Below are 12,518 nucleotides of genomic sequence, written 5' to 3'. Positions count from 1 at the left end.
TTTTTTTTTTTTTTAAGTTTAGTTTAGCCAGCTAGGTCTGCTAATGGATCCACTGAGCAGTTACTCAGAAATGTTTCCATTGTAATGTATTTTGCTTTAGGAAGATATCCAAAATAATTGGATGCAGCATGCAGAGTATTTTTCCAATAGCAATATTTGGAAAATCGTTCATGTGAATGGTGCTGTATGCTCATTGTTGCATATGTGTGTGTTGTAAACTACAAAGCTTAAGTGAATACTTTTACACAGCAAAATAAGTACTTGAAGACAGAAGAATGAGCAAATCTTGAGTATTTGGCATAGTATCTTGGAGCTGCAAAATTACACCTTGACTTGCTTGATAATTAAGTTTATTTCTTTTTTGTCTTTTAACTATTTATTGATCCTGCAAAGACTTGTGCATGTGATTAACATTAAATGGAAGTGTTCAGGCTGCTAAAACTAGACAGCTTCTTCACTCCTTGGAAAATTCAGATCTTTGGTTCCTTAATGTTTACATTCTTAAGAAATATTTAACTTCTTTACTGCAATGCAAAATACATATTTCTGAACATTCTTGAAGGGTATTTCTTAGCTTTTTGTAATGGGATATTTTAAGGGGGAAATCTTGAACCTTTATTGTAGAGTCAGAGCAAAGGAAAAAGGTTGTAACAAATGAGGGGAAACAAATAGCAAGCTCTAATAAAAGATTTCATAAACACTACCAACAACAGGCACACCACCATATTCACCAGCTTTTCTGCTAYGTCACTCTTCAGTAGAAAATAAAAAACTGCTTACTATGGGTGTTCCAAAGGGAATATATGAAAGTGTCTTGATTTCTCTAATTCTTAGTGCTGCAACTGGTGAAATGGTTTGAACCAGCTTGCAACACTCTGAACACTGTCAATGTTCAGGTGTAAAAAACTTGATTTATTCTACATTGACTCTTAGGTAGATACACTCATTTGCTCATGTGAGCTACTGCATTGGTAAGGACTGTAAGCTGGCTCTTCAGAAATAATGTTATCAAGAAGGATCTTTTTCATAATCTCTTAATAAATTACCAATAGTGAGGAGCTGACCTAAAACCTGAGGCTTGTCTTCATGCTTACCTGTCTTCATTGCTTGTTTATAATTATGTGCATTTCTCTGTCTGTGTCTGTATATATCATTYACTGTGTACATTCATATTTGTTTCTGCAGTAAGTTTGTGCCTACCTAAGAATTAAAGTTCTCAATTGGGTCCTTGCTTCCCTGGGTCAAAAATATACCTGTCTGGTTCGTGATTCATTAATTATCTTTTTGATATGCCATACAGTTGCCTGTAGAGAATGAAAATCCAAAGAAGCTAGAAATGTGACATTTGTGTTACATAAGAAGTTCTGAAATCAAATATGTTTCTGAAGTCAGAAATAGTCTCTAGAAAGTTCGTGTTTATGACTACTAGAGTGAAACATCTGTTATACTGTGAAGAGAAAGCTCTCTTGTGTAAATGTTATAGTTTGTTCGAATCACTTCTGCTGCTGAACAGAATTTCGTATTACTTGTTATGCCTTGCAACATGCAAAAATAYCTAATTTGTTTTCGGGTTTTTTATTTGCATTGTAGGTTTTGACTTTTGCCTATAAGCATGCATTGGTAAATAAAATGTATGGAAGAGGTCTCAAGTTTGCCACAAAACTTGCAGAAGAAAAGCCAACAAAGGACAACTTTAAAAACTGCATTCAGGTAAGAAGTGTTTGGTCAAGTAATGGGGCTGTGTTCATGCTTCATAAGCTTTCAGGAGTAATATATAAGTCTTCKGGGATTTTTTTTTGTTTGTTTTACTATTCTCATTTTAGGAAGCACTCAATGTAACATTTTATCTTTATCCAGGCTTTATAGCTTGGCTTTCATTTTAAGTAACAATTTTTTTTCTGGCTTTTTCTAGAATACCTAATTTGTGAGTAACAGTCTTTTTTAGCGGATTTGCTTTCTGGAACTTACTTTGGAGCATAAAGGAAGTAGAGTCAATTTAGTCAAAGATATTGGTGTAAAAATCCCCTTATGTCACTGTTTAACCACTGTTATTTTTTACTAATATTGATCATARTTGCTGCTGGCAGAATTTAGTGGTGAATTAATGGCAATTCCTAGGACTAAATTTTTGTGAAAGAATGTAGATCATATAGAATGGGAAGGAGGGGTCCACCTTTCYAAGGAGTTCAAAGCTCATCAGATCTCCAGTCTCTTATCTTTCTGATGATAGACATTTTAGTTAGATGTTGATATCAGGGCAGTGTTTAGGTTTAGATTTTAAAAGGAGTAAGACTTAATTTTGTCTGCTTTTTTTTTCTTCAGCTAATGAAGTTGCTTGGATGGACTCACTGTGCAACTTTCACTGAAAATTGGCTTCCTGTCATGTATCCACCTGATTATTGTGTATTCTAGAAAATCCACAGTTGTAAAATTAATATGGTTTTATATGGGACAGGATAGGAAAAGATAAGTTTGACCTTTTATTCGAACGCATGTTTTCATTACTGAATGCTGATTATTAAATTGTGTGTATTTATCAGTTAAGGCACCTGGGTACAGCTTAATACCTGTTAACCTGACTCCTGTCATCAGGGAGTTTCCTTATTGTGCATCCCATTGCTGGCAATGGATGTGCCAGAACTGCCAAGATCAAGGATTTGGAATTAGTTTGGAAAGAATTACTGCATGCATGTTAGGTTCTGAACTGTTACTTTTAACTGCAAACCTGTACAAGTTCTGTATTTTTTACAGTAAACTGAATTTTAACATGTTTGATCTTAATTTCAATTGTATGAAGGCCTTAAAGCTACTTTGATGGTAGCTAAAATCTTACTTATTAGATGACAATAATGGACACCTGTATTGTTTGCAAGAGTTTACATTTAATTTTTTTAAGAAAAATTCAACCTCTCAAACTGTTACAATGTTTCTCGGAATTGCTGATGCATAGGTGCTCTTGTAAATCTTTATTTTGGAGTGATTTCAGGCAAACTCAAAAATCCCGGGGAAGCTGAGTATCAGAACAGGCTGATACATGTATAAAAGTGCCAGACAGTCACATCTTGATCAGATATTGTAAAGCTATACATAGATGTTTATTAATGTTAAAAATATAAAACGCAGCAGAATAAATGTGCAAAGTTGAAGATCAAAAAACCACCATGTTCACTCTGATACTTTAAAAGATTTTTATAATGAATAAAAGTACTGAAGCTAAAAATTGTATTGGTTTTTGGGTGAGTACATAAACAAAACTTGATGAAAGAAAGCACCTTACAAACAACAGAAGTTCAGTGCAACCCAGAAGATCAATGATTTTGTTAAAACCTTACTAACTATTGCTATGAACATTGTTCTTCAGTGGAGGGGAATTGGYCAGTTGGAACAGGTCATATGTATCAACCAGAGACAAATATCCATAGCTTTTGCCTTGCTGGTTTTTTCATACTTGCAATGCAAAACTTAGATGCAACTGCAACTTTACAAGCATAAACGCACAGAAGGTGCAACCTAATTCTGGGAAGCATCCAAACTGTGAGGTGCTGCCACAAGTCAAGATCAATAATGATTTTCTATTTAATTCTCTCTTACTGTGGCTTTAAGCAGCTTGACATTTGATTCTGGAAATTCTGCTAGAATGGTTGTGTTAAATATATTAGAAACTTTTTCCAAAAATTCATAGTCTGTACTGAATCTGAATTTATTTGCCCATAATAATACTGTTCCTGGCTTACAAAAGTACACCATTGTTGCTAGCAGGGGGTCCAGAGCTGCATGATGGTACACGACATCAGTTGCCAGTATGAAATCATAATGGTAAGTTGACACAGGAAAGTCTTCATTGAGGCCTTCTCCCCATACCAGTTTTCTCACTTCAGGTTTGTGCATATTCAAGTTCTGTGTATTTCTTGAAATATTATAGGAGAGATTTTCAAGAACTTCAGGCAAATCAGTTGCTGTAACGTGAGCTCCTAAAGAAAACATGAGTTTGTTTCAATTCACAGAGTCATTAATGTTGGAAGAGACCTTCAAGATCATCTGTCCAACCACAAGCCCAGCACCACCATAAACACCCCTAAACATATCCCCAAGTCCCACATCCAGACACCTCCTGAATGCTTCCAGAGACAGTGACTCTGCCACCTCCCTGGTCAGGAGGGAGCCTAACCACCCCTTCCATAAAAAAAAAAAAAAAAAAAAATCTAATATGAAATCTGGACTCCCCTGGCACAACTTGAGGCTATTTCCTTTTGTCCTTTCACTTGAGACAGGACAGAATTCATAGGTACGTAGCTGAACATGTATAAAGCCTTATCTACATAACTTGTCCAGCCTCCCCCTCACCAGAAACTAGGGTAGTTACTTGGTTAACAAAACAGTATTTTACAATAATTTTCATTTAAAAAAAAAAAGTAACAAAGTTTACTTCAACTGTTGTTTCATTGCCTTCAAGTGGTAATGGCAGAGCTTAAATCACCTTTCTCTAGAAATCCAGAAGGAAATACAAATTCACCAACCTAAGATACAGGCCACAATGGAAAGCAAGCCTGTTCCAGCACCAATTTCCAAAACCTTTTTGTCTTTGAGGTTGAATTGTTCTTGATTTGATTCCAGATATTGAGATAAAGCCAGTGCCTAAAATGGTTAACACATATCCATAAGAGGTTAACAGCTAAGTTGCACAAAAATTCATTAGATGTTTTTATACAAGGGTGTTGTTTTTCTTTTAGTACAAGAAACACTGAGGAGTGTAACATAAAAATGTAATAGGGAAGAATTGCAATGTCCTGTTTTTTTATATAAAAAATTAAAGCCTTTTAGTTTAACGTTTATGTAATATGGATTTGCTACACACTTCTATGTGAGTCTTCTGACAGCTCAAGACAGAATCACAGAATAAGCTGAGTTGGAAGGGATCCACAAGGATAGGCAGTGTTAAGATGTGAACCATACAGTCAGAACAGCAGGGTTTAACAATAGGTAGAAAGTAATGTTCTGGTTTATTAATCATAACTKTTATGCTTTACTGTCACTATGATAAAGTAAATTCAGGCTTCAGCAGAGATTTTTGGATAACCTTTTTTTTGTTTAGCAAATTTTTTTTAGCAAACAAGATATTAAAAATTTGTTATTTACAAACTCAACACTTGGTCACTGATAAGAGTATAAACTTTGAAAAAAAACAAAACAGCACTGTATGGAAATATTATCAGGCCTTTTTAAAGATCTTTTAAAGGTCAGAATATAAATGGGCTGTTTATAAACAACATAAACTGATGCCAAAGAAACTGTCTTCCCCCTTTTGATTCTCTTTTTTACAGTTGTATTACTGTTTTGATTTTTGTGCTTTTGATAATGCAACACTGTCTACCTGCTCTGGGTAAGCTGACAGCTAATGAATCACCAGTCCAATTTGTGCAACCTCTCGATTTTCTTGGAGAGTTTTACCATCTGCATTCTGACACTTGATTGAAGTGYGAATTGATGATCTGACATTTCAAAATGAGATACTGTTTCACCCACCCATATGCTCTCTGTTTCTATTGTTTTGAAATTGTCTGCCATTTTTTGTGAGCTTTTTAAATAAATGTGGATCTGAAAAATTTCGAAATCCTAATTTTCATGTCTTTACCAGATGACCCTATCTTCCCTCAAAGCCAATTTTCCTAGTCTGCATAAAATTCTGTTTTTAAAAGAGTAGAAGAAGCAGAGACTGAAGAACTGTTTACAACTATGTTTCTYCATGCTGTAATGAAATAGTTTCAGCCTATTCTTTAATAGAAGCATATGTAACCATTATAACCCCCTTTGTTTATTTAATCTCTCACAAGTTTCTTTTTCAGCCTCACTTTTGTACTGCTGATTGTTTACTTCCCAGCAGTGCCTGATTGGAAGCATGAAGCTGAATGTTTTCTCCTGAGTTCCCTTACTGAATTTTTTTCCAATCCCTACATCTAAYGTACAAATGCTTTAATGCTGTAGTCCTTGTGGCATGAACTGGCAAATTACCGTAAGGCAGAGCTTTCTACTGAAGGACTTCATTGAGCATATAGAAACCTCCTTTGTCAGAAGTGTCATTCAAGAAAGCTTCCTTAATTCTTGTGTGCTGCTGTCCTGGTTCGCTCTCACATCACATCAGCTTTCTGCATGKGGTCTCGTGTACTTACCCCCGGCCAAACCACGGCTCCAAAGTGTTCTATGGACTCCTGAATGACGATCTGGTGGCCAACATACGTATAATGCTCCTTATCAAAGTAGTGTGAAACTCTGGGGACCCAGTTCTGCAGTATTTTAAGAATTACTGGTGAACCTGTGAGAGAAAAGTTGACTTTTTGTGGGTTTATGGGCAACTTGTTAAAGGGTAAGAAGTATTTTACAAAAGCAGTCTGGGGGCACATGGACTAGAAGAGCTCTCAGGATATTGGCTTTGAATCATAGAATTGTTAAGGCTGGGGAAGTTCTCTAATATCATGAAATCCACTCAGTAAGCAACCCATCACTAAAACACGTCCCCAAATGCCACCCCACACATCATTTGAACRCTTCTGTGGATGGTGATTGCACCACCTCYATGAGCAGCCAATTCCMATGCCTGACCACCCTTTCAGTGAAGACTAGTTGCTGTTAAAACCATAGTCTGGCTGGCCAGGGAGTGAAAGGAGCAATGGTCATTTCCTGCCATTCCTAGTGTTCACATGAGCAATTTAGAGATAGAAGTGAGCCTTTTAGGAAAAGCTACCAATTCAAATATAAAACTCTGTTAATAACAGCTAGAAGACTTTTGGGAGCAAGTTAGCTTGCATTTTGGTGTTTGTGCTGTAGATTTTGTTTGGATGGGCACCAGCTCTAGAACAACAGGCTTCTTTCTACGTAAGGATTTAAGATTCATATGTTACATTGAAGAAAATTAACTCTTTTTAGTGGTTGTTTTTAAGCATCCTTCCAYAGAAGAAGGGTTGTAAGATGCTTTTTATATTGACATACACAGTGTGCTTCAGCAAGTCAGTGCTACAGTTGTCCTAGGGTGTCTCACCATAGCAAGGAGGCTTGTGAGTGAGGTTTTTCAGGACATCTGTGCTGAACTGTTCCATCTGATCTCACTGAAAATTAGGATGTTCTGAATGACTGAATTTTCACTGGAAGCCTGTTGGTAGGATATGTGTGGAATGAACTGCKAGGGAAAATTCTCCTCTGGCTTGCAGGGGTTTTGATGCCTGCCTGGAATCCTTGGTAGCTGTTGGAGCAGTTYAGCCTGTTGAAATTTGTAATACCACTGCTAAAACAGTGCCAGCCAAATTAAGGCATATTATAACCCTATCTCTGATTGTAATCAAGAAATAAGATATCTAAGTAACACCCAGCAATCATTTTAAATATGGATCTTAATTATGGGGATAGGGGTTGGGTTTTTTGTGGATTTGATCTGGTAATAAATTCAAATATAAGGCAAAATAATGGAGGAAATTGGTATCAAAGGAAAGGTGATGTGATGACATCTACAATTTGAAGACTGACAAAGATCAAAATATGATATGCTAGCATGCCATAGCAATTTCACTATTTTAAATTGGATTAAACCTGCATCRGATTCTGCATGCTTGGAGTTGCAAGTGCAGTTTTCAGAGTCATAGTGCTCTTCACAGGTTTCTTCTTCCTTGGATTGGCAGTCCATTGTTCTTTGAATTTTGTTGGGGAATGGTGGCTGCTGTGCAGAGATCATTGCAAAAGAGCTGAAATGGAAAGGGTAATAGAGTGTTACAAAATCTTGCATTCTCTCCTCATATGAGATATGCCCAGGAAAAGACAGTAGTTTGGGTGGCCTTTGGTGGCCTTTTGGGGTTCTTTTTTCACTTGTGGATTGAAGGGGCAAGATGAGATGTGACATCCCCGCTCARCTGGGTGGTATGAGCAGTTTCTGGGAACGTAGTAATGCTGTCAGAATTTTTATTCTCTCATTTATCATTTTTATTATTGTGTTTATCATTTATGCAGAATCTTAGCATTATGTCGCTGAATTGATAGAACTAGTCAGTCTGAAAATTGAACAATTGTTATTAGTTGAAGCAGTAGCTGAGAAAGAACTTTTAATAATCTGTGACGTTTTATCTGTGTAATTAAAAAAAAAAAAAAAACACTTGGGACTTGTGATTCCAGAGATAAAACTATTTCATTTGCTGCGATCAGCACTCTTGATTTTGTTTCCTTGCACAGAGTTGCCTTCTSTACCCTGTCTTTTCCTGCAGAACAGCTAACTCAGTTACTCTGAAATGCAGTGAACTTCAGAGTATGCAGATRGCAGTGAGGAAATCATTGTAGTGAGAAGATTRAATCCATAAGGCTTTTTGRATMMMTWMGTTWKKWATGAMTGMMTSYWYMKYMRGCRGSMMSMAMCMWAMSWAAGAACTGATTGATAACAGCTGACATCAATAAAAGCAGGAACAGTACTTGATCTAGATGTGCCTGGGGAGAAAGAGGTCAGTGAAACTTTTGCTTGATTAGAATTTTCTTCAGTGAAGCACCTGTGTACATGCATATATCTGTGAGTTTGTGGAGATAGATACAGATATATACACACAAGCATCTACATGTAAAGAGCAAAAGGTTCATAACTTGYTCTGGCCAGAGGCTKTGCAAGTTCACCCTTCCCAYRTAACATGATGGCTGGAGTAAGTTGTGTTTTTATGCATGATAATTACATTTATCCATTCTGCTCATTCTTGAGACTGCATATTTGCTCTCTCCAGCCACAGGCACTGCAGACGAAGCATTGTATCATTTGTTTGGTTTGCATCGTACTGCAGGAGGCTCTTCTAGATATCCTGACTGGAAGGGGTGAATCTTTGGCACTGGCCAAAGAGGTTAAGCAATGCCTACAGGTAGTTTTTTAAGGAGCAGTGTGACTTATATGAATGGTTTAATTTACACATGATTGCACACCATKGCAGTTCTACTGAAACCTGATATATTCCTTATTGCTGCTCTGTTTATTCACAAGGACAAGAAGGATTTATGTTCTAATTCTTCTGACGCTGCATTTTCTCAGTCTTGGCAGTAATTTTGTACTGTTACAGAAAAGAGTGCTTTAAAGTGCTGTAAATGGATTTCTGCAGATTTTTTTTTTTTCTGGCTAAGAACAAGATTTGGCTAGGAACAAGAGCTGGCTGTAGAATTTTTGTGTGTTACCTGAGGTATGATGATGGTAGGTAAGAGACTGAACTTAATGCTACATTCCTTGACATGAGTGAGTGCATCCATGGTCACATGCCACATGTGACAGTGTGTCTCCTTCCAACAGCAATGGTTTCTCATCTAATCAAAAGTAGGCTTCTGCATTTGAGCAATGTCTCCTTTTCATGCCTTAAGCTAGAATAAAATCTGCTCATGTTTTAGTGTTTTAGGAAATCGCTGTGAAAAATGTTTTCAGACTTGTGCAATTGGGAAGGTGCATAATGAAAAGWGAAGAATCTGTCAGAACTGGTGAGGGCTACAGCCAGGAAACACTGGGCTGAAGACACAGTCTTCTGAACATTTTATGTTGAAGTATGCAGAGCACTACATTCTCATTTTTGGGGGGTTTGGGGTGAGTTTGTTAGTTTGTTTTGGTGGGGGTTTTTGTAAGGCCCTTGTAGCTTCACATTTGTGCTTTTTAAGTGGGAAAGCTAATCCTGAAATTAAAAAGCAGGAAAAAACTTTACCTTGTCCAGCACTCGTTAAACAAGCCTTCTGGTTTTATTAGAGAAAACTGTTAATTTGTCAATTTGGATAGAAAGTGATTCCTCTGTAYTTTTTTCTTGCTTAAACAAGTTCTTACTGCAACAGGCCAAAATTTCAGCTGTCTGTGGGTGGCAGTGAATTCCAGAAATACCTTGAAACCATGTTTAATAAATACAAATTTGTTGGTCAGCTATTAAGTACCTTCAGCAAATAAAATTGTATCTCTGTTCCTGTTGTATATGTATATACTATTAATCACTCATTCAGACTGAGCTGTAATTCACTTAGACATGTTACATTTTTGAATTAAAAATTGTTATGCTTCCCCTCACTTTGTCCTTTGAGTTCCCCTAAAATGGGAGTCTGCTTAAATATTTATAAAGAAGCTTTGCTGGTTTTGCTAAATCCCTTAAAATGATCAGGAGCCCTGAAAACCACACCAGTGGTTGCCCAACTGCCCATCAATTGCCTGAGCTCTTAGGTGATGATTTGGGGGGATAAACACTATGCMCTCGGTGTTTGTGTGTCACCTGACACACTGGGCTCTGGTTTATGGCTGGAGCTTCTAGATACTGTAATAATGTCTTGTAGGAGTGTAGATTTCAATAAACAGAAGTTTGTAAGTGTGTATGTATGTATACATRTACACATTCATTCTACTGCCATAATTATTCAATTACATATTTCATAGGAGTTAAAAGTAAGGCGCTTTTTTAGCTGCAAACTACAGGACAGTTTTAGTCTTATAAATTCAAGAATTCGAGTGTATTAATCTCTTGGCCTTAATGAGGCACTGYTTTATTTTATCACTTTAAATCAGAAACTGTACCTGAAGACTGCAGGCACAAGTGAATATTGAGAAGCTGTTTGCATTATTACATTCTCTATGTGTAATGTATTCTAGTTACTGCTGTTCTCCTAGAATTACAAAAAAAAATACATTTCTCGTTGTTTTGACATTTTTCCAATCCATATTTTACTGAAAATTATATATCTCTAAAAGAATTTTGGTTTGATAATGTTGCAAGTAAAATCTATTCGCTTAGAAAGTGTTGGCTATTTCTGAATGTGAGCAGCCAGATTTTTCACCAAATTGGTCCTGTTGGGAAATAATTATCTAAAATCTTTCAAAGTTTTTAAACCAGTATTGARTTCCTTAATAGTCTTAAGATGTTGTGAACAAAATCTAGAAAATCACATTTTGATGTATTCAGAACCTAAGGAAGAAAAGAATAATTCACAAAACTAAATCTATTTGACAATATTACCTAAAATTAACAAGGTAATTAAACACTTAGGGGCAAATAGCAAGATGATGATAAGCCTTAAGATAACGGTTTATCCCCTATAAGAATAAACTTTGTGCCTCTTAAACTGCTGAAATGATTGCTCAGAGTGAGCTTTTCATATCCAGCTATGTGTCCAAAAAAATGTAGGTTAGTGGGCTGTGCTGTGTCACTGGGTCTCCATCTGTAAACACAACTCAGCTGAAATGTGTTTCATCTCAGCACAAAGTAGCACTCCATAATCTGGGTTRGTTTGAAATATTTGGACAAAAGCCAATTTCTTTTGCCCACATGCAAAATGCAATTGCTGTCTGTTCTTTGCAAAATCAGGCTTAACCATATGCTTTTACATTAACATCTGTTTCTTAGAGCTCATGCAATTTTCTCATGTTAACCATGCACTAAATTTAAAGAAAATCCCCGACAATATAAATGCTAGGAAATAAAGGAAATGTCAGTGGTAGGAACATCATTACAGTAAATCTATGTATTTGAATCTACACAGTAAATGCACCCAAACACTGCAAACCAGCAGTGACCGTCACTCCACACGAAATGGAAAGCTGGATTCAGCTGGCTCACAGAGCTGAGCTGAAATACAAGAATTCAAAGGCATTTCTGTTGTTAGTTAGGGAACACAAAGGCACATCAGATGAGGTTAGCTGGGCAGCTGTGTAGGTACCTGGTGTGACAGAGGGCACGGGAAGTTTCCTGTGGGTGGATGCACGCTCCAGAGGTTTTTTATACAGGCGTGCACCTGAGAAGAATAACTTTCCTCTCCAGCCAGTCAGATTGCAGGTTATTTAGAGTAACATTACCAGGCAGTGCTCGAAGAACTTACCATGTTACACTTAAGTCTTTCACATGTGCAGTACAAAATCAAAACTCTCTTAGACTTTGAAGTCCCAAGCATACAGACCGTTCTTRTCTCCTCCAAACTCTTGTTCTGTTTTTGCAGAAGACGAATTCCCTGCATTCGCCTTACGTCAGCGGAGCTGAATCAAGCAAGCAACTTACTGTGGGCAAACTAGCACATAAATAATGAGTGTGGCCACTTGGCAGCAGCCCAAGCGCAGGGAAAAGTTCATAAAGCTCCCACTGCCAGGAAAAGGTCAAGTCTTCCTTGCCCTCCTGAGCTTCTGGCTGGGGGAACTCTGAATATCCTCTCCGCCCTGAGTCACAGACAGTATGGGGAAGTAACAGTCCTAAGGAAAACATAACTTGCTCATTGTTTTTAGTGCAGGTCATAACCACAGGAAGTATTGTATCCATTTCATCCAGGATGAAAAACAAAATCATTAAAATCCCACTTTCATCAGAAGATCTTCCAGATGATTGCTTTAAAACGGATGTCACGGATTTGGAAGGTGAACCAGATGTGTATTCCTCACACATTTCAAGAACTGGAGAGGTTTATATGTGTTGTTTCCTTTGCTGCCCTTCTGCCCTCCCTTGTCCTTCTTGGCAAAGATTCTGCCAAAAGAAATTCAATTCCATTAGAGGACAGGAAAATGTAAA

The 12,518-nt window shown here is 37.1% G+C and overlaps 2 protein-coding genes across 3 annotated transcripts in view; one reads left to right on the top strand and one right to left on the bottom strand.

Annotated features, from left to right (window-relative positions):
- TPP2 (tripeptidyl peptidase 2) overlaps nt 1-3,220 on the top strand; it is a 51,839-nt gene extending 48,619 nt beyond the window's left edge. For both annotated transcript variants that reach the window (XM_057378175.1, XM_057378176.1), the window contains 2 exons: nt 1,591-1,710; nt 2,323-3,220. In XM_057378175.1, the coding sequence (XP_057234158.1) occupies nt 1,591-1,710; nt 2,323-2,412 (210 nt within the window). In that variant the 3' untranslated portion in view covers nt 2,413-3,220. The remainder of the gene's footprint in view (nt 1-1,590; nt 1,711-2,322) is intronic.
- Nucleotides 3,221-3,277: 57 nt separating this feature from the next.
- Nucleotides 3,278-11,976, bottom strand: METTL21C (methyltransferase 21C, AARS1 lysine). The gene is made up of 5 exons (XM_057378170.1): nt 11,819-11,976; nt 7,579-7,730; nt 6,168-6,310; nt 4,518-4,635; nt 3,278-3,971 (listed from the first exon to the last, which is right to left on the bottom strand). The coding sequence occupies exons 1-5, from the start codon at nt 11,974-11,976 to the stop codon at nt 3,577-3,579; spliced, it is 966 nt and encodes a 321-aa protein (XP_057234153.1). The 3' UTR covers nt 3,278-3,576.
- Nucleotides 11,977-12,518: the final 542 nt, after the last annotated feature.

This window comes from Malurus melanocephalus, unplaced genomic scaffold (genome assembly GCF_030028575.1).
Source record: "Malurus melanocephalus ecotype Western Australia unplaced genomic scaffold, MMel_1.1 scaffold_344, whole genome shotgun sequence".
NCBI lineage: Eukaryota > Metazoa > Chordata > Aves > Passeriformes > Maluridae > Malurus > Malurus melanocephalus.
Note: the sequence above shows the minus strand (reverse complement) of the source record. Positions and strands in the feature narration are given on the sequence as shown.